Source organism: Achroia grisella, unplaced genomic scaffold, assembly GCF_030625045.1.
Source record: "Achroia grisella isolate CSIRO2021 unplaced genomic scaffold, CSIRO_AGI_Agris_v1 utg4223, whole genome shotgun sequence".
NCBI lineage: Eukaryota > Metazoa > Arthropoda > Insecta > Lepidoptera > Pyralidae > Achroia > Achroia grisella.
The window spans coordinates 594,393-620,760 of record NW_026712852.1 but is presented as its reverse complement, the minus strand read 5'-3'; the positions used below and the strand labels follow the sequence as shown (position 1 = coordinate 620,760).

At 31.6% G+C, this 26,368-nt stretch overlaps 2 protein-coding genes across 2 annotated transcripts; one reads left to right on the top strand and one right to left on the bottom strand.

Moving 5' to 3' along the window:
* The first annotated feature begins 8,071 nt into the window (after positions 1 to 8,071).
* LOC131844901 (class E basic helix-loop-helix protein 23) lies at positions 8,072 to 12,119 on the top strand. Its single transcript, XM_059193887.1, has 4 exons — positions 8,072 to 8,392; positions 10,270 to 10,366; positions 10,444 to 10,583; positions 11,148 to 12,119. The coding sequence occupies exons 1-4, from the start codon at positions 8,190 to 8,192 to the stop codon at positions 11,290 to 11,292; spliced, it is 585 nt and encodes a 194-aa protein (XP_059049870.1). The 5' UTR covers positions 8,072 to 8,189; the 3' UTR covers positions 11,293 to 12,119.
* A 10,887-nt stretch (positions 12,120 to 23,006) lies between these two features.
* On the bottom strand, positions 23,007 to 26,368 carry LOC131844898 (uncharacterized). Its single transcript, XM_059193884.1, has 2 exons — positions 24,487 to 26,368; positions 23,007 to 23,626 (listed from the first exon to the last, which is right to left on the bottom strand). The coding sequence occupies exons 1-2, from the start codon at positions 26,366 to 26,368 to the stop codon at positions 23,007 to 23,009; spliced, it is 2,502 nt and encodes an 833-aa protein (XP_059049867.1).

The following is a 26,368-nucleotide window of genomic DNA, read 5'->3' as shown; positions in this document are numbered from 1 at the left end:
CCGCCCGCGGCGCCCGCGCACCGAGCGCGCTGATGCCTCGCCGGCGCCGTGTGGCTCGCCTGCCTGCCCGTGCCCGCTCGATTCGCCGCGCCCACGCCGCTCTCCGCTGCCATATGAACTCACTCACTCACTCCCAGTGATACGGTGCTCCCTATGAACGGTCCTGCTGTTCGCGTCGAATCTATTCCACAAACTCTATTTGACGCTAGTGACAACGTTCGAGTACCTAAATGACTTTCAGGAGTATCACTTTTGTGGTTCTCTCACCAAAGATTTAAGTGTAGATAGTAATGAGCTATTTTATACTAATGTTTTAGAGAAGAGACTACGTATTCGAAATATCTGCGATATACGCGTGTAATTATGTGTTATTAAGCTTACTTACTTTTTTATACAATTCTACATTTCTATTTTAGATCAAAGCATTTTTTTACTCATAACCTTTTTATAAAAAAAACGTTAATGCACTAGAGAACATCTAGCAACATACCGAGGAAATTGATTGAGAGCGCAGCAGCGAATACTTTCTCTAATACTTTAGTAGACAATACTTCAATAAACTAGCGTAAGTCATTTCTGTGTGTCGCGATATATAATTTCAGTTTTTATATCGCCTGAAAGTGTGTAGTACAATTTTAATTAATGTATTTGTGACAAATAGTGTGAAACAATTGTTTTGTATATGAGTCGTTCAATTATAAAATGTTTAATGTTTGATTAGATATTGACAATAATTACTGTATGTGTGTCAGTTATCATAAAATTTAATTACGTAATTTACTCAACTACACATAATGTTAAGTGCCAAAAATTGTAGTGTTTACCAAAAAATCTAACTATTCGTTAACTCTGCAAGAAATTATTTATAGTCGTAACCAAATATATCGAAATGTTTTATAATAAAACTATATATAGTACGTTTTAACGTTTCTAAAAGGTAATTCATCTACATGAATTTAAATTGTTTATTGTATGAAATTTAATAAATTACAGAATTTGGCTGAATGTGATTTATATATAGAAATGCATTAAAAGCAATCTTATTTATGAAGATATTTGGTGAGTTACTTTTTATTATTATGTCTAGGAGCTGAAAATGTATATTATTTACCCATACATATGGCCTACATTTTATCGACTTTCTACATATACAGTTTTTATAAAGTGTAACCTGTGTTACATAATAGTTGTTTAATATCTCTTTTATCATTTTTGTAATATATGTACATCATAGTAAAGAGATCTAGGCTGGTAACACAAATAAAAAACTAGCAACAAACTAAATCGACAATATCTTAAACTTCAAAAACTACTAAATACATTCAGGAATGTATTTAGTAGTTTTTGAAAAAATCGATTAAAATAAATCTTATACAATAGTATAATTTTATTTTAATTAATAACTAAAAGCGTTTTTTTGGAAAATATATATAAAACAATGTTATATATAACTAAACAAAATTATGCTTGGAGAACTTGTAAATTTGTATAAATCGATTAAGTGTTTACTACCTTGTTGTTAAACATGAATACAGGCCTAATACATTTCGTATCTAATAAGTAGGTACTTATATTAGATTTTGTATGGATGGATTTTTTATACAATATACGTCTTCTAACTTTAACGGTGTTATTTGTAAAACTATTTGCTACAACATTATTTATACAAAACAGACGTGTATTGTAAAGTGCGTAATAATATTATTATGTTACCTACATTTCTATACTATTTATAAAACATTAGTCATCTTCTAGTCATAGAATAAGGGCTGTGAAACTTGTGGATGCAAAGAGAATTGTACATAAGATGAACGAAGGGCGGTACTGAAGCAGTGGACAATTTTAGTAAAATAATACTAAAATTATAAGTTGACTTGTAAATAATTTATTTGTGATATTCGTGATGAATCTTGCATACTATAGACAGCCAAAATGATAAATTAACGATATTGTTATAGAAACAAATTGTATATACCTTGTTGTAATTCATTTCTCAATAATGAACTATCTTACTAGTCTCAATGTACTGCTACAACATTATTAAATACCATATTTTATCATTGATCGTATACTTCGAAATGATATTGTCGTTGCTCTTAAGAAATCATTAAAACTTTACATTTTTACCATATTACTATATACTGCTATAAAAACGTAACAGTTGTTCATTTTCTTAGTTTCATATGTATCTACGAGCACATGTATCTAAACAAAAGACAATACATAGTTGGTTTTTTTAAAGCGATATATTGTATCAATCTTTACTATATAATTCATTGATTACTGACTAAATTACTAGATTTCTTAGTTGTTTTGGTTTACAATATTTTAATAATGTTTAATGTTGATATAAAATTGGAGCTTTTCTATCAACCCTGTTGCTTAATGTCTTCATGATAGCTCTATATACTATACAAGGAAATGTTCTTATACTATGGTAATCGTGCTGAAAGCACTTGTGAATGGTATGGCATGGTGAATTGTCGATAGATAGTTGATAAGCGGACTAAAAAGAAGTCGGAACTGATTGGAATAAGTTGTAAATAATTTTGAATTGATTAGCTTTAATACTATTAAACGTTTCATAATATAATACAACAGTATTTTCCTTTTACTAACCTTATATGAGCAGACATACATTTTTACAGAAAACTTAAAAAATCAAGAACCCATTATAAGAAAATAAAATACATTATTTCCATATTATCCCGAAAGACAAACACTTCTCTGTTCTGTCAGGCCAACTGATTACAGTAGTAGGTAAGGCCAGGACAGCGAAATAAATAAACAAGAAAATCGGAACAATTTATACAAAGTGGAATACTAGCAAAAATGTCTATGGCTTGACCTCATAAAATATAACGAATAGATAAATATATATGTCATAAGCACCATGTTACGACGTCCAATGTATACGAAGATTACGATCGGATTAAGGCTGCGGTCACCCGACAAAGAACATGTGACACATTCATTCGAAACCAAAAGTAATCAAGACTTCAAGAAGTTAATATAGAAAAGGCAAAAGTAAATGTGCGATCATAAATTATATAATATAATAAAAATAAAGAGATATACGTCTATATGAGTGAGACTAGGTACCCAGTCTCACCTATTTCAAAAGTCCCGTCCTAATAAGATAAGAGGTATGACATCTTTGCCCTCTGAAATCGCAACGCATGAGTGGTATCGTGTTGACATGATAACGAGATGTCCGTAGTGCTCTTCATGTATATACCTACCTACACGACGGTTACCGCTTACAATCGGTTAGAGCGTTTGTTCCAATGTTTCCAATCACATTAAGAAAATACTTTATTATCTATAAAGTGAACTCTGAGATTTGACAAAATCTTGCCCTGTTTAAAAGGCACATCATTCCCCAGGTAAAATCGGGACGGTCCACTAGTTAATGCAAAGGTAAATTACCACCGGTAATAATAAATGAAACTACACCCACAATCGAGAACTTTCAGTCGTTTCATATATTTCACGAATAGGTAGACTACCGGGGACGTATAAAAATAAACGCATGCCTTTTGTGTTTTGGTTACTCCGGACTGCAAAAGCACGCGCCGTAATATAGTGGTCTGATTTTTGCTCCCTTCTTAGAATCTAGGTAAAAATAACGGTTATAACTCCATACGGTACACTCATCATATTATTTTCAACATAATTAAATTAATTTCACATATTATTACTTTTGAATGAATATATTTTCCTTAATCACTATATATTTAACAAAACGTTCTTTATTAGAATTATGTATTTATATCGTATTTAACAGTAGATATAGAGAATTCAAAAGTCATTCGAAATGTTATTCAGAAGCTTAATTAACGATAATAATCGAATTTAATTTCATGAATTACATATGCAGCCATTGCGGTTTATATAATTTAATTCCTCATAATGTAAAATAATATTATGAAAGTAATTCCGAGATTTCGTACTGAATACTGTTTCGTACCTTAAAGCGTGGCCTAGTCTACACAGACATCAGTATAAAACGTACGCTACATTCATTTACATAATTATGGAAATAAATCACTTATTTTGCTAAATTTATATAGGTAAATCGCAAGTTACACGAAACCGTTTTGATGTCATTATCCTGCTGTAGTTAAAAAAAAAACGAGATTTCTACCAAAATATTCACACAAATTGAGCTTAGGTTTGTACACCGTTTGTTTTCTCTTAAAAATCCTCTTTTTTTTTCAATATAAATAAATACTAGTCAGAGCAACAGTGGCAATTCTTGTCTGGCATGTATAAAAAATAAACTCGGTATTCTATTTCACTGGCTGCTGTTCTGTGGTACTCGTGGAGTGGACCTACCGCAGATTAATCTTAGATTTCGAATAAGGCACTCTATGGATGAGCGGATTCTTCATGATAAAAGATAAGTACACGATTGTGTTTTTGTTGATAGATGCTGCATAATCTCGACTTCTTCGAATATGGAAATATTTGTGCTTTTTATTTATTCTATTTTCAAAGCTTTTTCATTATAATAATAATGATTTATGCCTTCCCATTATTTGGGATTAGCGCAGTATTATCTTCTTCTAACAGATCCCTATCTGCCGTCATATCTGAGATTACTCTCCTTTTATGCATATCAACATTCACACAGTTCATTCATCTTTTCCTTGGTCGTTCTCTCCTTTTACATGCATCCACTAATGATTGTATTATATTACAATTGCCTAACAATAAAAATGTCAACGAACATTCTCCTCTCTATTAATAACGTATATATCTGAATATATCCCTCAGGATAAATAGAATTAACTGGCTTTGGTAAGCCAAAAGTATTAAAGTTTATTCATAGAAAGGAGGAAGGAAAATACTACAAAATATAAATTCCCAAACTTATGTACTGTGTGTATAAAATATAGAAAAACGAGAATATACTTACATCCAGCAGTTCATATCATTCCACTACCATATAATCATAAACTTCATAGGAAATAATAAATTACAATCTTATATGTAAACTTAAAACAAGAAAAGGAATTTTAAAATCGACTTTTAGAAAAGGAATGGTAATATAATAGAATATATGTTACATACTAAAAACAGTCTATATAACAAACTTACGTCTAAGTTATATTATATTGATATCCTAGTATTTTGAACACATAGATTCAGAGTTTGATTATACTTGTATTATTTTATCACGTGTATTAATGCAGTCAATACTTTTATTCATACAAACTAACTTAAGTAAATAAAAACTAAAAGGATCAAAGTGGCCATGGCAGCTGTCTAGAAGTATCTATAGATATATATAATTCTACAATTGCCGATCATATGCTGAATTCTGGAACTAATTACTAAATGGAATTAGATGCGCCTAAACGTCTTTACTGATCGTCACTATTATCCACAAATGGTACGGAAGGCCATAGAAATAAACAAACATGCCGATATTTACGCAGAAAAATAGTTTAAAGTTATCAATCTAATGACGGTAATTGAAGAAACTGCCAGCACCTATCGTCAATAACATTGCTGTAACTCCAGTCAGTTAGTCAAAACATCGAGAGATGTAAATGGCTTATTTACCTTAAAATTAATCGTGTTAAAGCCTGTTTAACCATATTAATAATGTACTAATCGAGAAAGTTTAAAAACAAGTGAATAAAGCTTGTGTAAAATAAAGTAGAACGTGATATTCAATAAAGTGGTGTTTATATTTTATAGATCTACTCCACATTTTACTCCCAACGAATTCCATAAATAAAGAAAAAACAAAGAAACAGCGTATTACTCATAAACTATTTCAGAGAATTCCTCCAAATTTGGATATATACTTTAACAAGTTAGTGTATGTTAACACGTCAAAATATTTATCCTAATTTGTTGTACATAATTCCATCTGCCAGATAATAAGAATACCTACTAATATCTTGAAATACATATCTCACACCAAATTCTGTTGTTTCGTACATAAATTAATCCTGTGCCAATATTTGAATGTTCCTTGAATTATACAACTAACAATAAACATTGGAAATCCCATTATTTCTCTTTATAAATTGCACTCTATCCAGACGTGAGCTTATAAGACTACTATAAAATGATAAATGGAAATGTTTATACCTCCAAGAAAGTAGCCACTTGCTGAATAGTCCTATAAATTATTTCTGATATAAGAGTACAGTCATGTACATAAACTTAAATATAAATAATCAAAATAATATCAATGGATAAAATTATCAAAATAGTATACCTTCACGACTGTAGCAGATAAGTTAGTCAGATGCATTTTTAACTGTCGTCGTTGTGTTGAAAGCAATATTTGACTAATTTTGAGTGTGTTTTTTATGTAATTGGAAAGACAGGTCGTCTGATGGTAAGTGGTAGCTGTTCATGTACTCTCCGTACTTGAACAGCAGCACTACGAACACGTTATGATGTGATACGGCTCATACATTTGCTTTCTGAAGGATTAAAATATCATGCCTCTTATCCTAAAATTTCACTGCGTTATCTCACCCTACAAATGGAACACAATTTACAAAGCAAATCATTTGGAGTCAATATTTGTAGTAAGTATTCTTGAATTCAACATATCAGGGGGCAAAAATAACGCGACCGCGCCTTCTTATGAATTAACGCAAAACATAAAACATATCATAATCAACTATATAAAATAATTTTCATAAAAAACCTACACCAAACACTCAAAAATATGAGACTACTCTGAATGTTTCTTCTTTCAAACAAAAATAATTTTCTGAAATTGGTTTATAAATGACGGAATTGTGTAGTAACAAACTTTAAAAAACATACGACCCTATTGAGAAGCTACTCCTTTTTTGGAATCAATTAAAAAATAAAAATAAACAAAAAAAACTCTAATCTAAATAGGGAGCTTCAAAATAGAGGAAAAGATATAGAAACATGAGTGTAATTGGTTGACTGCGTAACCAATTATGAAATTGAAATAAGAGGAATATAAATACTGGATATGACATTTAACCTACTTCTAATTTGCAATCATCACAAATCTAGTTCCACATGTGCAGTGGAATATACTATTGGACACCGGATCACCTCAAGAGTCAATGCCCCGATCCATTTACGGCTACCCAGTGCCAAACAATTTAATAGGTTAGTGAAGTTTTTATCGCTGTCTCATCGTTCTAGAATAAATGAATGTGGGACCCTTAAACTCCTATCTATTTTATTATTTTATAATTATATAATAATGTATATGTAAAATACCAGTAACTCAATAATAATGTAATTAATTAAAACAAAAATGTGTAGGTTGGATAGGTAAATTAATATATATAGGCAATTTTTGATCAGAAGAATATTCTCTAATTATTAATTGTTAACTTTTGTTAATTTCGAATCCAATTAGTCAAAACATTTAAAACTTGTTTAACAAATTAATAATGTCATTCTGTATATACGCTTTTTTATTGGAGCACCTAGGTCACTTTGCTATCTCTAATTTGAACTCTAAATGCTACATGTTTCTATCCATTTTAGTAGAGTCTCTAGGAAAGGTAGGCACGAATACAAATTAAAATAGCCTATAGTCTGTCTTAATTTGTGCTTGCTTTACTCGAAATAATATTACACCTTTTAACAAATATCAATTCATTTAAACACGATATACGTAGCTGTCTTAAAATTTACACTTTATAATTCTTATATTTGACAAATTACTTTCGGTATTTATCATAAAAAGTTTACTGTAAAAAAATGCGGGATATTTTCTATATTTTCAATTTAAATATTGGTTACCTATTATAGAAGAATGTATTTATGAAGACAAAAACTGTAACTCTATGAAATTCATACCGGTGATTATGAGACTTTTAAAAATATATTTATTCCCTTTAATTAAGTATTACAGTTGAATAATTAATTCTATGATTTTTTTATACCCATAGATCGATCATGCACGCATAAAATTACGTAAATCACAATCGCATTTCGGAACAATGCTCTGTACGGCGAGATGAGAGGAGGGTGCGCGCCCCAGCTGCGTGTCCCGATCGATCTGTGGACCGCGTCAACCAACATCCACTACGCGCTGCACTGTCTGTCAACGCGGTTCCAAATTCAAACGTGCTGTTCCATATTTTAATTTAATTTTATTTTTTAAATAATTAATATTAGTCAAGTCATAACCTCTGTGATGTGTTAATTTTTTTGTTATAAAAATGGAGGGGCGAAGGTCCTGGGATGGTGTGCCGTTGGGCGAATCACACTCACCACCGCAGTCGGTGCCGGGCCGAAGAACTCCATTAGGAGCTGTCGGTCTTGGTGGATTCTACATGCAAGGCGGAGCACCTCCGCCCCCTCCACAGCATTGTTACCCTACTGACGAAAACCAACCAGAACCCGGAACCAGCTATGCTCAAAGGTTATTAATATACTTTTTAAGTGTTGTTTATATAGAAATAACAGTAACAATTTACGAGTTTACAGTATAGTGCCCCATATCATGTAAGCAGATATGTAGATAGAAAATTTATAATCATATAGCATCAAATTTCCATAATCCTATGATACTTATGTGTGTAAATGTTGATCTATATTCATTTATGCAATGTACTTGTTTGTGGTGATCTGAGCATGCGCAGTATAAATATGACAACACTCTACCATTCAATCGAAAAATAGGTATAAGTAAATATTTAAAAATTCAATAATTTATATTTCATCATAGTACATGCACTATAAATTATACATTTTATTTGCTCAATTTATATCTTTTTATATATATATACATATACAATTAGTTTTACGTGTGTTTGTCACCTAATGGCTAGAGTGATTTCGATATCATTTTGTGTGTACATTTCAGTAGGTTCCTGGATGGTTTAAAAAAGTAATTGGACCCTATAGGTGGCGCTGTTGTTCTGGGCAGAAACATGTATACTTGTATATTACTTACAAAATAATATGAAGAACATAAACATAGTATAAAAAAATAATAACAGTACAATATACATATTACTTGAATATATTCATAATAATTTTATTTATTTAAACAAAAAAAGTATTTAACTTTACGCATTTAAACGGAAGCACATTAAACATTTAACAATACTGCTATTGTATATATAATACAAAGCGAAGTTTACCTATTATAAAACAAAAATCGCTGCATTTATATTCAAAATGATACGTTTAATCCTTGACATATGCACATATGGAGTAAAAATGGACTAAATATAAACCAATGCGCGATGCACCATCTGTACACAATAGTGAATAGAACTAGTCTCCCCACCGACCCTTACTCGCTTTCGCGATACGCATTGACCATTATTTTCATTAGTACGTATAGTGTACGTACAGACCTAAAAATAGTACAGAAATGACAAACCAAAGCGTTACTTAAATTAATTGCATTAATATTTATTTATAATAAATGAAACATTAAATCAAATATATTTAACTAAGTATAGTAATCCTTGGCGATTTCACTATGATGAACAACATAGTAAATTCAATAAAACCGCGTCCATGGCTATAAAAATCGGACCTGCCGCTCCGTCTCCTGCAGAAGTTGGATACGTCCATGATTACTTGTACTATATAATATTAAGTTAAGCATATTATAACTTGTTACAATTAGGCATACTGAAAAATAAGGACATACTATAAAGTAACAAATTTTATGAAGAACGTTATTAGTATCTACGTATTTTTACTACATACCATTGATAAAATATGACAAAATTAAATTAATAGAAAACAAATGGCGTGTCGTGTCTAGTAAATTTAAAGGTTTACCTTACCCATACCACCCCATTGTCACTGAATCAGATCCATTGTTCACCAAGAGTTATTTGGCACTTGTTCCGTTCCGCAACGCCGCAACCCCTTCTCAAATGATTAACGATCTCTGTATTGGTTATTTATTTTGTTCTAGAATGAATAAACCTGATTCTTATGTATATATCGTGCAATAATTGTGTATCTTTCTAAATTGGTTGTAATATGAAACAGGTAATATTATTACTAGTAAACAACTTGAAGACATATTATGAAAATTGCAAATTAGACCTATTCTGAAGTCATTAAATAATTACTGTACAGTATTCAATATCAATTAAAATACATGTAAAAGCATTCAATATTTGATTTCCATGAACTGTTTGTTGTTATATCAGAACCAAAAAGTATTATTTTTAGCGATGTATTTTTTTTTATATGTTATTTATGTTTGTTATGCATTTACCTAAATGTAATTATTGAAGTTTGTATTTACATAAAATTAAAAATCCACAGACCAATCGGCGAAGGCAAATCGAAGCAGAAAATGCGTCAGGGTAAAAGTGTTCGACTGAATATAAACGCTAGAGAACGAAGAAGGATGCATGATCTGGTAAATTAAAAATATATTTACACAGAATATACATTTTAAGGTGAAAATTATTACTAAATTCAGCTAATAAATTTCAGAACGATGCATTAGATGAATTGCGTAGTGTGATCCCATACGCGCACTCTCCGTCCGTGAGAAAACTCTCCAAAATAGCAACGCTTCTGCTCGCCAAAAACTACATTCTGATGCAGGCCAGTGCCCTAGAGGAGCTGAGAAGGTAAGTTATTGCAGTCAAAACATATAATATAAGTAATATTTTCTAATTATTGTATAATCCCGTGCTATATTATGAAAATGGCGACCAATAAATATACTCGACCGCGTTTCGATACCACGTGACATGCGCAGTAATATAATTTTATGTACAAATCTATTGTTCAAGCTTGATTGCCGCGAACTGAATAACTTATAATTTTTCCTGCATTACATATGACAAAATTATAGTAAAAAAAGTGTTGATTGCTTTTTATATTTTTAGCAATAGATAAATTTTAGTTTTTAGAAATAGTAGTAAAAATAACTGATATATTTTGAAGTATATTAAAGAGAGCATAACACGTGAGGGATAATAAACAATTATTAGTCGGTTTTCAATATTACACTAGTTAGTAGGACGAATGGTATATTTGTATTATTAGTTGATTATCTCATACATCCTAATTTAAAAAAAACTGACTACCTTGATTTTAAAACCATTGTTATAGTACAAATAAACAGTTAATGCTTTTTAAACAGTTGGAATAATTTAAAACAATATATAATATTTATAAATATTTTTCAGGCTCGTCGCATACCTTCAAGGTACAGCAACAGCAGCGGGCATCGTCCCGCCCACTGGGTTCGATTTAGCAGGCTTTCCAGCGGCCGCCAAACTACTGCAAGGGCCCCCACCGGGCCCACCGGCGCCCCCGGAACCACCATCTTGAGACCTGCATATCAAACTGGAACCTTAGTAACTAAGCTATGTAGACATTCTCGATTAACATTGCTCATCTTTAGAAATCAATAGATATATATGTATAATTTGTTTTACCAATTAACGTAACGTAAGTTTGACTGAAAAGTATTTTTTTGAGAATTACCATAATAAAATTTGAAATGTGAACATAAAGTTTACAGAACTATTTTTAGGTTTCTTTCGGTTGTTATTATATAGGTTTTAAAAATAAAAATCCTTACGTATTTCGAAACATTCATCTATTTATCTATCAGTGAAAAATATATTTCCGTTTTACAAATAGTACAGGAGGAAGATTAAACTTTAATACAACATAAGTATCTTGTTCGTAGGTAAGAAAAGAGTCGGTAAAATGTTTTGTATGTGCATTTCATAAAGTTTTAAATACGTTTATAAAAGAAAAATAAACTTGTTCTCATGAAGATGTGAAATTCGTAATCCATTGTCTTAATACATTACAGTCCATTATATGGGAATGTATGAGTAATTCTATATTCTGTTAGTAGGTACCTATGATTCGAATAGATAGAGAAGACGGCAGAGGTACGTCATCTAAATTAAAAGAAATATTTGTTTTGGCAGTGCCCAACACTAAAGAAGTCAAAACTTTTTTATATCCCACCTACACTCTGAAAAACAATGAATCATACCATTAATTCATTAGTATACTAAATTATAAATAACTGACATTACGTTAATTACGGTTAATCAATAAATCTGTATAAAATTTTATATAATTTGTATAATCATCAAACACCAAAGATTTCTCAGTTTAACCTTTTGGAATTATTTAAAAAATAACGACATTAATTTTAGTTAGTTTAGTAAGAGTATATAAGTTATACTAATATTAGAATTTTAAATTATATATAATTTTAGATATAATACAAGAATGCGTGCAATTGTAGACAAATTATATATAGATATAGATATATCAGCGGCTCAGTTTTAATTCTTCAAATTGTGATGACAATATGTCTTTTCTTTCCATTAACCTATATGCTTTAATTATAATCTCTAATCAATATATTATTTTTAAAACAGATGTAGATAACCTTTTTACTACTACATGTTTTTTAGTTTAGTTGATCTGAGGAATCTCTAGTACGTGAAGCGTAACACATTAGTTCTCAAACAAAGAAAGCATAAGAGTTACAGTTTATTCTGTGATATCAAATGTATTGAAACAAGGGTGGAACAGTATTACGGCATTCCTTTGTTCACTAAATGTATTATTATAATAGTTGTATTTTAAGAAGTCAAGAAGCAAAATGGAATATTCGAAAATCAATACATACTAAAACCTTCATATAAACATCACGTCCATGTGATCCATTTGGTAATTTAAAAACTTTTGTAAATTTGATTCAGATTTCTACTTTGTTTCTAGATTGGTTTAGTTTAGTTAGTAGGTAAGAATTGTAAATGGCTTTTGGCTTGATACTCTTTACGAAAGACCCTGAATATTTAAATATAGGAACGTCGCGTAAGACTTAACTTACGAATTGAATGAATAATTATTAAGGTTATATCATATGTACATACTATTATTAAATCGTTCATTCATATAAGTAGATATTTTGTAAGAAAATAAATTATTTATTTATACAATAATATTACGCGGATTAGTGGCAATTCATCGTCATTAAATATAAATTATTAAAAAAATTGATTCTTATAATGATTAAAAGTTACAATAATCATTTATATTCTTTGTAAGTTATTTTTTTCTTAATTTTTATCGTCAATTAATTAATATACAATAGTAAATTTAATTGTTCTTTCTGTATTACATAATGACTAAGTTTAATTATAAAAACGAATCAGTAAAAGTTATTACTGCTGAACATTGGCCCAAAATTTTGGTTGATACTAAAATTTTGTTTTACTCTATTAATGAGCTCATGGTATACCTAAATTGCCTGTATTTTTTTTAAATGTATAATTATATTTGGTCAGATATGTTAGGTTAGTTTAAGATGTAAATACATCTCTCTCTACGAGTCCAGAGATATCTGCGAATCAATGTGCCAAATTGAAGTAGGTAGCAGCTTCTATAGAAGTATTTAGATATTATATAGATATATTGTTTACGGATAATGTAATGTACATAAATGTTCCAATACAGAATTTAATCTTTTGCGGTTTTTACACTTAGTCGTTGTAGTCTTCATTTATATGTAGGTACTTATATATTAAGTTACTATATATAGATTAAGTAATATATAAACACTGATACACCAAACATTTTATAGAAATAACTTGTTTAATTGCAAAAATAACTAATCCAAAAGTGGTAATTACTGGATCAGTTCTAATAATTTGATTGATTAAATAGATTTATGTCAAAAATTCCAATTCGCTCATCATTTAGCTATATTGTTTATAAATCTTTTACCTGTGTAATCATATTTAGTGTGGTAGGTACATCAAACTCTAGTCTATAAGTATAAAAGAAAGCTAAAACTGATAGTATCCAATAAAGGATTTTTACCTAGTTATTATTAAACATTATTTAAGGCTATGTTAGGTTAATTTAAGATGTATATACTCTCTACGAGTTTAGAGAAAAGTCACAGTCATATGTACCAAATTGAAGTAGATAGCAACTTCTATAGTAGTAGATATATTGTTTACAGAACCATGCTGTAATGTATATCTAATTCTTAGAAGTAATATATGAAATCTTAATTAATTAGAAGTAAATAATCTTCACGTCCAATGGTAGAATTTAATATTTGCTTTCTGTAGATACTTGCCGTACTGTTCCATTGCAGTACACATTATCAAGTTCATACCTGACGACCCGTGCCGACAACGCCGTTCGATTAACGCATTTCCAAAGAGGACATGCGTGGCGAGTAATGCGATAATCAAAAGACGATATCGACGAGGGCCGTATGGATTAAACTTGATATTGTGAGTCCATTCAAAGTCGTTTTATTTTTTATACCTACTTATATATTAACTTTGATATTCCAATAATTCACTTACAGTCGTAACTTGTTTACTTGTAAAAGCAAACACTGCTGGAAAGTCGGATTAAAATTATGATTGATGTTAAGAATTAGTTATATAGTATTTTAAAAATCTCAATTCGCACATGATTTGCAATTATATATATATTAATTGTCTACAAATATGTATAACTATATTTAGTCCAGTAGGTAACTATACCAGTAGTAGTCTACAAATGTACGAGAACGCTAAAACGGACTGTATCCGATAAAGGATTTTACGTAGGTATTATTAAAACAATACTTAAGGCTATGTTAGATTAGGTTAAGATGTATATATTCTCTACGAGTCTAGAGAAGTTTCGACAAGTACCAAATGAAGTTTATAGTAACTTCTGTAGAAGTAGATATATTGTTTACAGAATCATATTGTAATGTATATCTAATTCTTGGAAGTAATATATGAAATTTTAATTAATTATAAGTATAGAATCTTCTCGTCCAATAGTAGGTAGAATTTAATATTTTCGTTCTGTGGATACTCATAAAAGAGTAGGTTCACATTATTAAATTAAAATCCGATACCCTGAGCTGACAATGCCCTGGGATTGGCGCATTTCATAGATGGATGGGCGAAGCAAAAAATGTGCCATTCGTACGACGTCTTTGGCACGGGCCGTCGGGTCTGAACTTGATAAGGTGATCCCAATCATAGTCGTTATAAGTTACATCATAATGTAATAAGTGAGTATTTTATGTGACGAAAAATACCGTCACATAAAATACTCACTTATTACATTATGGTGTAGAACCAATATCCGATAAAGAATTTTTTACGTATTATTAAAACATTAGTTAAGGGTATGTTAGGTTTATTTAAGATGCAGTATACTCTCTACAAGTCTAAAGAAAACTAAAAATCGAAATAGCTTGAAATTTCGATAGAAGTAGATAAATTGTATACAGATCTATATTGTATCTAAATCTTGGAAATAATATATAAAATCCTAATTAATTAAACAATATTTACGTCCAATGGTAAAATTTAATGTTTGCGTTCTCTAGATCATAGTAAATAGGGCCCACATTATCAGGTTCAGATCTGATGGCCAGTACCGATAACGCCCATTGATGGACGCACTTCTAAAGAAGGCCATAGCAATTAATGTTAAAAACGAAAAGCGTTTTCGGCACGGGCCATATGGTCTGAACTTTAATGTGAGCCTATTCTTAACCTTGTAGTTTTCTTTTATAACAACTTACATATAAAATTACTACTAATATAAACATGTCGTATAGCTATTATTTCGTCAGATTATATGATGACGTAGGTACTCAATTTTCAATCAAAATTTCCAATTCTGTTTATATAAGTGTATTTATATTACCTAAAAATAAAAAATATTTCTCTTGATTTTATAATTGACAAGTATAAATTAAGCTCCGATGTTAAAAAGTATACTTTAAAATTATAGTTGATAAATATGATTTTGGATTTTACAAAACATTTCATTGTTTAAGAATAAATACTAAATGTAATTCGTATACTCAAAAAAGATAACCAGTTACATGGAAATATTAGTAAATTACATCAAATCTATTCACTTAATTATACTCAAATGAGAACCTAGGTGTATGTCTGAAACGTTTCAATACTGTGTGTTATTTAATATTATCTAAAAATAAGAATTGAGCCAAAGTAAAATGTGATTATAATTAGCAAGTACCGATAATTGTATTTTATGGTTTAATATGAAAATAAAAATAAACAAAAATGTAAATCTGAAGTTTTTCTTACGTACTCTCTATAAAAATATCTGTTACATATAGTATTAAAATAATTTCTATTTAATTTTGCGTTTATGTAATAATGGCGCCAATCAAATAGTCGGTGTAATGATAAATAATTATTGATTGATATCGATAGTGTCGTGATTCTGATGGCGATATTCAGGAAATATGCAGCAGTAAATATAATATAATCTGGTTTTCATCAACTGTGATAACGCACGTTAGACATAACTGGTACTTAGCAACACTAATTTCAAATGTGATGAATTATACTTTTTGTTCTACATAAAATCAATGTGCCTGTACTAGGCACATTGGGTTCCTTAGGTTCCTTAATCTATTACATTTAATACACTCTACATTTAAATTAAATACATAATTCAATAGAATACACAGAAAAGTAAACAATAGCAGCAAAAAACATATCCAAAATTAAATCTGTTCAAATGCTAATTACAATTAGACATGTGTCCCTCTTAATAGATTTTGTTCATTTCTTTTTTTTAAAAGAGACAGAATTATTTGTCTATTAATTATCGTTAGTGACCGGAAAAGAATTCAAGTATACGAATTGACCGATGTGCCTGGCGAAGGATGATAAGGAGAATCGACCCCAAATAAATTGGGAATAGGCAATGCAGAGAGAGGGTGGGGGTTGTTAGTAATGGGTACTAGTGGACCGAGAGGATAGTGCAGACGGGTTCGCCAAACCATTATACATCGATACTAATTATATATATATATATATAATTATATATAGAATGATGCACCCGCCTACGTTAACGGTTCACTCTGGTGGGCCATCAGTAGAGGATGATAAGATGAGCTTGGGGTTAGCTCAGTTAACTCATTGTGGCAAATTCACCAGGATTCTACTAGGATGTTTTCCAGAGCGAACAGCGTGGATGGTCAATCTGAGATGATACATTGTTAGCAATGGATTCATTGGTTCACATTTTTTTTCTATTTAAAGTATTGTGTGCCGTTGTATTTGTGGCGACATCCTTTAGGCCTGTGTCTTATTATTATTATTATCTTGTATATGTATTCCTAAGTTTCATTAGTCCACATAATTATATGTATAAATGTGTTTATATAAACAATAACCAAACAATGCGCGTATAAAAAAAAGTATTTATGATTACTTAAGGGTTAAAAAATTGAAACCAAGTAGTAGCCAAGTTCTCAACTCAAATCTCAACTTCTCAGAATATAATACATCATATACGAGAAGGTCAATCTCTATGAAAAAGCCTGAACTACGTATTCGTTTACTGTATTATCTCAAAATAGCAACATCAAAAGCAAACCAAGCAAGAATTTTCCATGCCATACTTTGCTGTATGTTATAACTCTATATAAAGTCTCACAGATGACCACAAGGTGGCGCTACATTATGTACATAATATCAAGTCGTTTTTTATAGTGATTCATAATAGGTATATTTATTTTAAGATATTTCATTGTAATTATTTATAGTTACAATAAAATTGTATATAAATAGTTTTTACATAAATGAGAACAAAGGGAATAAACGAGAATGACGTGTGTGACTTGAATAGTCAACGTAGGACACATTCTAACGAGTTATAGAAATCGTTACTTTTACATACCTACATTTTTCTTTCTAAAACATAGCGTTAAAATTACAATATTTTTTCAATTAGTTGTCAATTGCAGAATGAAAGTAACGCCAGTTACTTTTACTTTTACACAATTTACCAAATTAAAATAAGGCGTTTTAGCTAGGTAAATTACGTGACAACCCGATCGTTCTTTTCCTCATATAATAGAATATCTATTTTTAACGAAGAAATTTCAAATATTTCTTAGTTATCAAAGCCTTACCTTTATCCCATTATTTGGGGTCCGCGTCATATGTTATTATTTTCCAATAATACCACTGACAATCATATCTGCACTAACTTTTCTTTCACGCGCATCATTTTTACACAATTTCTCTATATATTTTCGGTAGTTCTCTCCCTTTACGTATATTTATAACAATTCCCCTGGACATTTCACATGAGGTCGTCTAGTCCCAAGGTAAGCAGATCTTGTGTTATAGGTACTAGACTACTGATATAAATACTTAGATTTGTTTTGTTAACATATACATAATATACATAGAAAATACCCAGACCGATACAAATGATTGTTTGTATCGGAACACGGAGACCGTCTATACATACTTACATAGTACTTTCCAAAGTTACTCAAATATTGCAGAAACACGTCCTAATTCCATAAATGTCTTTACATGGGTTAGATTAAAATTAAATTATTTGACTCATCTATTCTTTTCATTCAAAAAAAGAATGTTAGGTAATCCAGCCCTTTTCATTCTACAATGTATTGCTTGATTGGTATTGTTTTTTCTTAGCATCGCAACACAACAATGTTTGCTGTGTTTATACCTACTCTAGATAGGTTAAAGGTATTGCGGTGTTTACAACGAAAGCCATCGATCAATATTCACAGAACAAGGTGAAACTCCAAACCTAGAAATTCTAAAATACATTTGTGACCTGCTTCCAAATAGAGTCATTATTATTTTATTTGTCTTTATCGAATTACATTGTTATGTGGAATAAGATACAACTTCATTTTTTAATGTAATTATTATATAGAAAATTAAATTATTTACATATTTACTTAGATTTTAGACAAAACTTAGAAGCGCCAATTGCAATTCTACAATGAATTGCGTATCTAGTAAATAGTTAATCTACTGTTTAATCAATTCCATAAGAAATTAAACACTCCAAAAAAATTGTCAATGCGCAATATATTTTAAACTCGCTGATACCCGGGACTTAGTCCACATAGAATTTTTCTCCGTTTGTTAATAATTTTATAAAAAAAATATATAATATAAATAGTCTAAGTTACTCGCTATAGTATTAGCTATCTGTGAATGAAAGAGCCGACAAAATTAGCCCGTTTCAGAGATTTGCAAGAATAAACAGATAGACAGATAAACCAAAACACAATTAATTTGTTAGGTACCGTATATACTTTCATATTTAGTAAAAAGTTATTAATTGGAAATTACAAATAGCTTCTTTAATTGTATATTTGAATCATTTACTTGTTTTGTATAAAAGATAGCCTTAGGTGGTCCTTGTGATATAATCTGTCTCAAAAAGGGGACAAACAGAAAACCACACACTTTATCAAATTTATAAGATTAATATCAATTATTAGTTTGTAAGTAACCCTATACTCAGTGGTAACTGCAAATTAAATAAACACATGGCAAACCTAGGCTTGTCCTTATCAAAGATTTTAAGATTGGACGAGGCGCCACTACTAATCCTATGTGATTGTAGCCTACTCATGAATAAACAAAATATCTTGTTTGGAAAGTGCTCTATCCTGAGGAGATAAAAACTATCGCCTCTTAGAATATCCTTAAGTAAGTAATTAAAGCCCTGACGGACCTAGGCAGCAGCGGACTCTAAAAAAGAACAAGCACAATAGACTTTTGCAGGTCGCAGTGCTACAGGTTCTCTTATCACCGAATAATAGCCCGACCCATTTAATAAAAAAAACCATTTCAGAATAATTTCACGTGAAACAATTCATTAGAAGTAAATTTTTTTTATACATATTTCTAAATAAAAACATAATCTGAAATGTTTTATCGGTTTTACATTCTATATACTTTTCTGACGAGATTTTATATTCTCTACATTTCAATACCACGTTACAAAGAAATCAATTACTCTAATTTATTTAGAAGTAATGAGTTACGTAACAGGAATAAGTAGATACATAAGTATATACACATAGTTATGGGAACCAGGAAAATGGAAGAGAAACTCCGAGTCTTTTTCATTTCGTCCTTACTTTACTATATACCTACCTAGAGAGGAATCTAACAACAAATCGTAACACTTCCTCGACTAGTCACCCAACAAATCCGTAATCTGTGCAGTATGAGTCGAGGAGCGAGCAAATGGTGAATTTACTTTAACCTTTTCCAGAACCACAGTACAAACCTTTGTTATTATATAAGTCGTCATTTCCCGTGACTTGGCCTGTGACGTAACATGTATTTTGTGTTTTTTTTTTAATAGTTTATTGTCTGCTTTTTGTATGGCCCTTACTCTAATATTAATTACTCTAGTTTAATTCCCGTCACCATATTGGGAGAGTGAAAATGGAATTGGCGATGATGCCTCGTTCAGAGGCGAAACACATGTCGCCATATGGGTGACTAAATAGTAGACTTAATGTTGGTCGGAATTTGATCACCATTAGAGATGATCGTAACGGTAGTCGAGTTTCTGCAGTCAATATTTGTGATCTTTCACATGCATATTGCAACTGAATTAAAAAAATATATATAAATCCATTAAGTAGTGAATGGGCAATCTTTGATTCGCGCTTAGTTGATAGGGAGGTTATTGATAATAATAGTGAATATTAGAGAACATTGTGGCCTAGTGCTATCCATAAACACTCGTTAAGTCGGAATTTCTTGTTTAAAAGATACCAAAGAGCGCTCTGGTAATTTATTTTTGATAATAATATTCATTTATTTAGCAAATATTATTGACATTAACACGCCTCAAAAATAGCATGATTAAATTGAATTGACAGCATGTATACTTGTACACTAATTTACATATATGCATACTGTTAGGCACACCAACCTAATAAAATAATTAAAAACCAATTTTTTTATGATTTTTATATGATACTATAAAATATATGCTAGAATGGACTCCGCTCAGCATATTGCTATTGCCTTAGCTACAGAGCAGATTTTCAGCGGAGGTTTTACGGTAAATAATGTATCAATATATTTTACTTATTTCTCTGTTGGAAACATTATGTAATAATGCAAATTAATTCAAGAAACGATGTTATATGCTCGCTACCACGTTGGATTAAAAAATAATGGAAGATTGTCGTAAAGCTTAACGTCAGGCAAGAGGCCGATTGAAAAATTATAAGCTGCAGCCCACACAACATAATACGGATAAAACATATTACGCTGACCCTGAATTGGGCAGGACGATGATAATGATGGGTGAAGATATATAAATATTATTTTTTATTCTATTAACAACGGTGTGGACAATCAGGTTCTGATCATCCGTCGATCGTCATCTATCCATCCACACTCACAAACTATCACATTTATAATACTATTAATATTAGTAAGACTAATCCGTCTAGTCCTATAATAATAATAATATATTATAGTACAAAAACACTAAAGTAAATGAATGGTTATAATCCATATATGTAACTAATATGCGAGAGATACACCGCAGCGACCTTAATATCTACAGTCCTAGTTTTTGCCATATCATGTTGTAATAATAAAAAAATTCCAAGTACCTGATAACTATTTACTTGATTGAAATAATGACAAATAATTAAAAATTTAATTAAATCTTCTTCCTGCAGACTTGTTTTTAATGTACAAGAACATAGGAGAAAGAGAAAAAAGATGGTTGCAAAAAAGACAGGTTTAGAAGTATATAGGCATTGAATTCCATATGATGAGTGTGAAGATTTTGTATTGCGAATTGTGCCAGTTACCCGGATTTAACGAAAACAAAACTTTGAGTGAGTTTGATATTCCAGTGATTAAACCATCTACAGGTTTGCGATTACTATTTAACAAATGTACATCTTCCTTTATCATAAATGAGAGCCGTGGTCTAAAAAGCATTGAGGATCCACGAGTGCCACATGGTGGCGTGAATTCCGTAGTAATGGTCATGTATATGGCAGGCAGGAAGGGTTATCACTTACCATCAGGTAGAAGATCAGCGTCGCCCTTTCGATTAAATAAAGAAAATTAATGTTACGTTATTTTCAGTATTTACTGTATATCTAGTCGGTAGACCTTATGGTTAGACTAAGTAGACCATAGTTATATTTACGTATAATAGGCAACATACATAATTCTAGTAACATAATTTAGCAGTCTGAATCACAACTGTAAATATATAATAAGACAATATTATTATATTATATAGAAATAGCTATTAAATATTCAAAATCGCGTAACTATCTCATTATTGAAGGATTGAACAGAATAAGTACTTATGTACAAGTTTAGAATGACTATAGTCTATGTCAACCGTGTTTAAACAATACATTAAAGTAATATACCCATTTCATCATATAATTAAATAACCCTGGACAATTAACACAGCATCATCTAGTCCCACGGTAAGCAGAGCTTGTTTTATGGATACTAGACAAGTGATATAAATACTTAGAAATATATATTTTTTTGTAAATAAATACATAATATACATAGAGCCAGAATACCCAGACCGATATAAACAATCATACTCATGAATACAAATGTTTCCACCGTGCGAGGAATCGAACCCCCGACCATCGGAAGTAAAGCGATATACTAAACCGGTAGACTACTAAGGCTGTCAACATATAATACATTCACATACGTTTTACTCTTTAAATATGAGCTGCTGTGAGATTGAGGAAAAACGAAAGAAATTCAAGTTAGAGTAACACTTGAGTATCTAATGACTCATTATAGATAATTGAGGCTCACTGTAATGATTCGTCTTTTCTTCCAATTTATAAAATCCACAAGCAAATCCATAAGGTCGAGAAAACAAAATATATTAAGTTTCTTTAGAAAATTTCTTAAAAAGAATCAATGGAACTGTTTTGTTATTTAAAAATTATTTTTTATGAATATGAATGAATAAACATCGTAACAAAAATAACATACCTGTTTTGGAGTAATCACAGCGGATTTTCGGGAATAATGAAATTAAAGACGCAGAGTAACTTGTACGACTTCTATATTTTTAACTTAATAAAAACTACAAAATTGTATGAGCACAAATCGCAAAAGTGTAGTATTTGCGTAAATAAAATAAGTAGGCGCTTTGACTTCACAACATGCCCCCCGGCATTGAAAGCTACGCTTTCAATCAGACTCCGATGATACTGGTAATGGGCAGATTTTGCTAAAGGCTCGCCGAATAACTCCAGTGGATGTCCGGATATCAGCAACCCGTACTATGCCGTCAAGACCAGGATGAACTCCCACAACTCTTCCCAATTTCCACTTTAATGGCGGAAGATTATCCTCCTTAATTACTACCAACGTATTCAATTTTAAATTATCCTTGCAAGTACGCCACTTAACACGTTGTTGCAATTCTGCAATGTACTCTTTGCTCCATCTAGCCCAAAAATGTTGTAATTGCTCAATGCGTTGGAACCGTGTTAAATTATTTGTGGAATGTCTTTGATAATCTCGGTCTGGCAAAGAAGTCAGAGACCGCCCAATTAAAAAATGGCCTGGGGTTAATGGATTATAGTCCGCAGGATCCGAAGAAAGTGGTGTCAGGGGTCGAGAGTTCAGCACTGCTTCAATTTGTATGAGAGTGGTGTTAAGCTCTTCATAGGTTAATGTACAATTACCCAACACTCTCTGTAAGTGGTATTTTGTCGACTTTACACCCGCTTCCCATAAACCTCCGTAATGAGGAGCATACGCCGGAATAAAATGGAAGTCAATGCCATCACAGGCTGCACTTTCGCCTAAAGAATTACAATTCGTCTTTAGAAATTTTGAAATGTCGTTGTATGCACCCACAAATGAGGTACCATTATCGGAATAAATATTGACAGGTTTACCTCTTCGCGAAATGAATCGACGTAAAGCAAGTATATAATTATTACTAGTTAAATCGCCTACCAACTCTAAATGAATAGCTTTGGTAGTGAAGCAAACAAAAACTGAAATATAAACCTTTACTAGCTTACAACCGCGGCCTCGTCGACTAGCGGACATAATAGGTCCGGCATAATCGACACCGACCGTTTCAAAGGGATAGCCACCAGAAAGTAGGCGCTGCTGTGGTAAATTTCCCATCAGGGGGGTTACAATTTTACCCTTCATGCGTGTACATCTGATACAATTGTGATAACAGGTTTTCGCTAAATTTCGCCCGCCTATAGGCCAATACCTTTCTCTTATAGATGCTAGCAACAATTGAGGACCGGCATGCATTAGCCGTTTATGCTCATAAATAAATAATAATTTTGTAAAAATGTGACTGGACTGTAAAATTATAGGATGTTTTTTATCTTGTGAAAAATTTGAATTATCAATACGACCTCCGACGCGCATTAATTTATTTTCGTCCATAAAGACGTTCAGTTTTAATAGTTGACTGTTTTTGGGCAAATTATCATTATTTAACAGTAACTTGTACTCGGGAAAGGATTCATATTGACTATTTGAAATAATTAAAACTAAGGCGTCGCGTAAGTCTACCTCTTCTAAAAATTTGATACTACAAGTACCTTTTTACAATATTTGATAAATCTTAAAACATAGGCAACTGATCGCAATAGTCTTAAATAATTAGAAAAGCGACTAAATTCAATGAGCCAACAGGAATTGTTATTGTTAATAACAATAGCATTTAGAGATATGTCTGGTTTAATTTCTGGGAGAACTTCAACACACTTCAGTTGCGTAGGCCACTTCGACAAGTCATTCATGAGAAATTGCGGACCAGACCACCATAAGTTTAAACCTTGCAGATTACTAATATCCACACCACGAGATATTAGATCTGCTGAGTTTTCATCAGTTGGTACGTGTCGCCATGTACAATTTTCTGTCCTTTCTAAGACTTCAGCAACACGATTACGTACAAAAGGCTGAAGTCTAGAAGGCAGCATACGTAACCAACCTAAAACTATGGTGGAATCTGTCCAGCAGTAAGCTTGATCTATTCCCGATCTAAGCGACGTGATGACCTTATCATATAGCCGCGCTCCCATCAACGCACCGCACAGTTCCAACCTAGGTATTGTGGTAGGCTTAATAGGAGCTACTCGGCTCTTAGCCATTAACAACCGAACCATAACTTCACCAGAAGTACTAACGCTACGCAAATAAATGCAAGCTCCATATGCACGCTCTGAAGCGTCCGAAAAAACATGCAACTCTAACGACTTACAGGAGTCGCAAATAACAATCCTCGGTACACGAAGATCGTTCAAAAGAGGCAAAGTTTTACGAATGTAATTCCAATGACGATTAATATCATCAGTTAATGGTTCGTCCCAAGCTAATTTTTTAATCCAAAGCTGCTGTAACAATATTTTCATATTAATTATGCATGGAGCCAAAAGTCCCAATGGGTCAAAAATTCGAGCAATCATCGAAAGAATATCACGTTTTGTATTACCATTAGAAACTAGAGAACTTATTGGAAAACAGAGTTCATCAGAATCTGTGTGCCAATTAAGACCTAATAACTTATTTGGCTCATCACTCCCAATATTCAAATCGAATGATGATGCTTGAACGTCCTGAGGATCAATCATCAAAAGAGGATTATTCGATTTCCATTTTCTTAATGGCATACATGCAGAAGCAAGTACATTAGTAACTTGCTTACGTATAGCTTGAACTTCAGCCAAATCGTTACCGCCCGTTAATAGATCATCAACGTAAAAATCATGTTGAATGATCTCGGAAATTTTATCATCCTTGCAGTCGATTCCTAACTGCTTTAGACAGCGTGTAGCCAGAAATGGAGCACTGGATGTTCCATATGTGACCGTGTTCAATATGAATTTTGTAATTGGCTCAGCTACATTACTACGCCACAGTATTTGCTGCAGATGTCTATCAGACGGGTGGACAATTATTTGTCTGTACATTTTTTCAACATCTGCAGACAAAACATATTTATGCTGCCTAAATCGAAGCAATATGGATATCAAATCATCTTGGACGGTGGGACCAATCATTTGGATATCATTGTAAGAAACACCTGAGGTCGTAGGACAACTGGCATTAAATACAACACGGAGTTTGGTGCTCGTGCTACTATCTCGCATAACACCGTGATGAGGAATGAAATATTCCTTTTCATCTACCTCAGGCTGTTTATATTCTGACATATGGCCAAGCGATTTATACTCTGTCATGAAGTTGCTATACATATCTCTCAATTCAAGATTGCTCGTCAACCTACGCTCTAAAGAAAATAAACAGTGTTCCGCTCGATGAAACGAATTACCTAAAACAGAAGAATCATGTTTAAGCGGTATACGGACGCAGAAACGACCGTCATCGAGGCGCGTTGTGTTCGCAACAAAATGTTCCTCACACATTCTTTCTTCCGGAAAATAATTTGATTTGGAGCATATCTCTTCCAGCTGCCAGAATCGTGTCAAGTCAGCTCGAATGTCGTCCAAATCATGACTTGCACTAGAATCAATTTTATTAAAATTACATTTTATATCATTTAAATGCAT

Excerpts from the sequence above, each read along its gene's own strand:
- LOC131844901 (XM_059193887.1), top strand. The coding sequence starts at position 8,190 with ATGGAGGGGCGAAGGTCCTGGGATGGTGTGCCGTTGGGCGAATCACAC. Across the intron at positions 8,393-10,269 it reads GGAACCAGCTATGCTCAAAG|ACCAATCGGCGAAGGCAAAT; the intron begins GTTATTAATATA and ends AAAAATCCACAG. Across the intron at positions 10,584-11,147 it reads GCCCTAGAGGAGCTGAGAAG|GCTCGTCGCATACCTTCAAG; the intron begins GTAAGTTATTGC and ends AATATTTTTCAG.
- LOC131844898 (XM_059193884.1), bottom strand. The coding sequence starts at position 26,368 with ATGCATTTAAATGATATAAAATGTAATTTTAATAAAATTGATTCTAGT. Across the intron at positions 23,627-24,486 it reads TATTAACAATAACAATTCCT|GCGAAAGTGCAGCCTGTGAT; the intron begins GTTGGCTCATTG and ends GTAATTCTTTAG.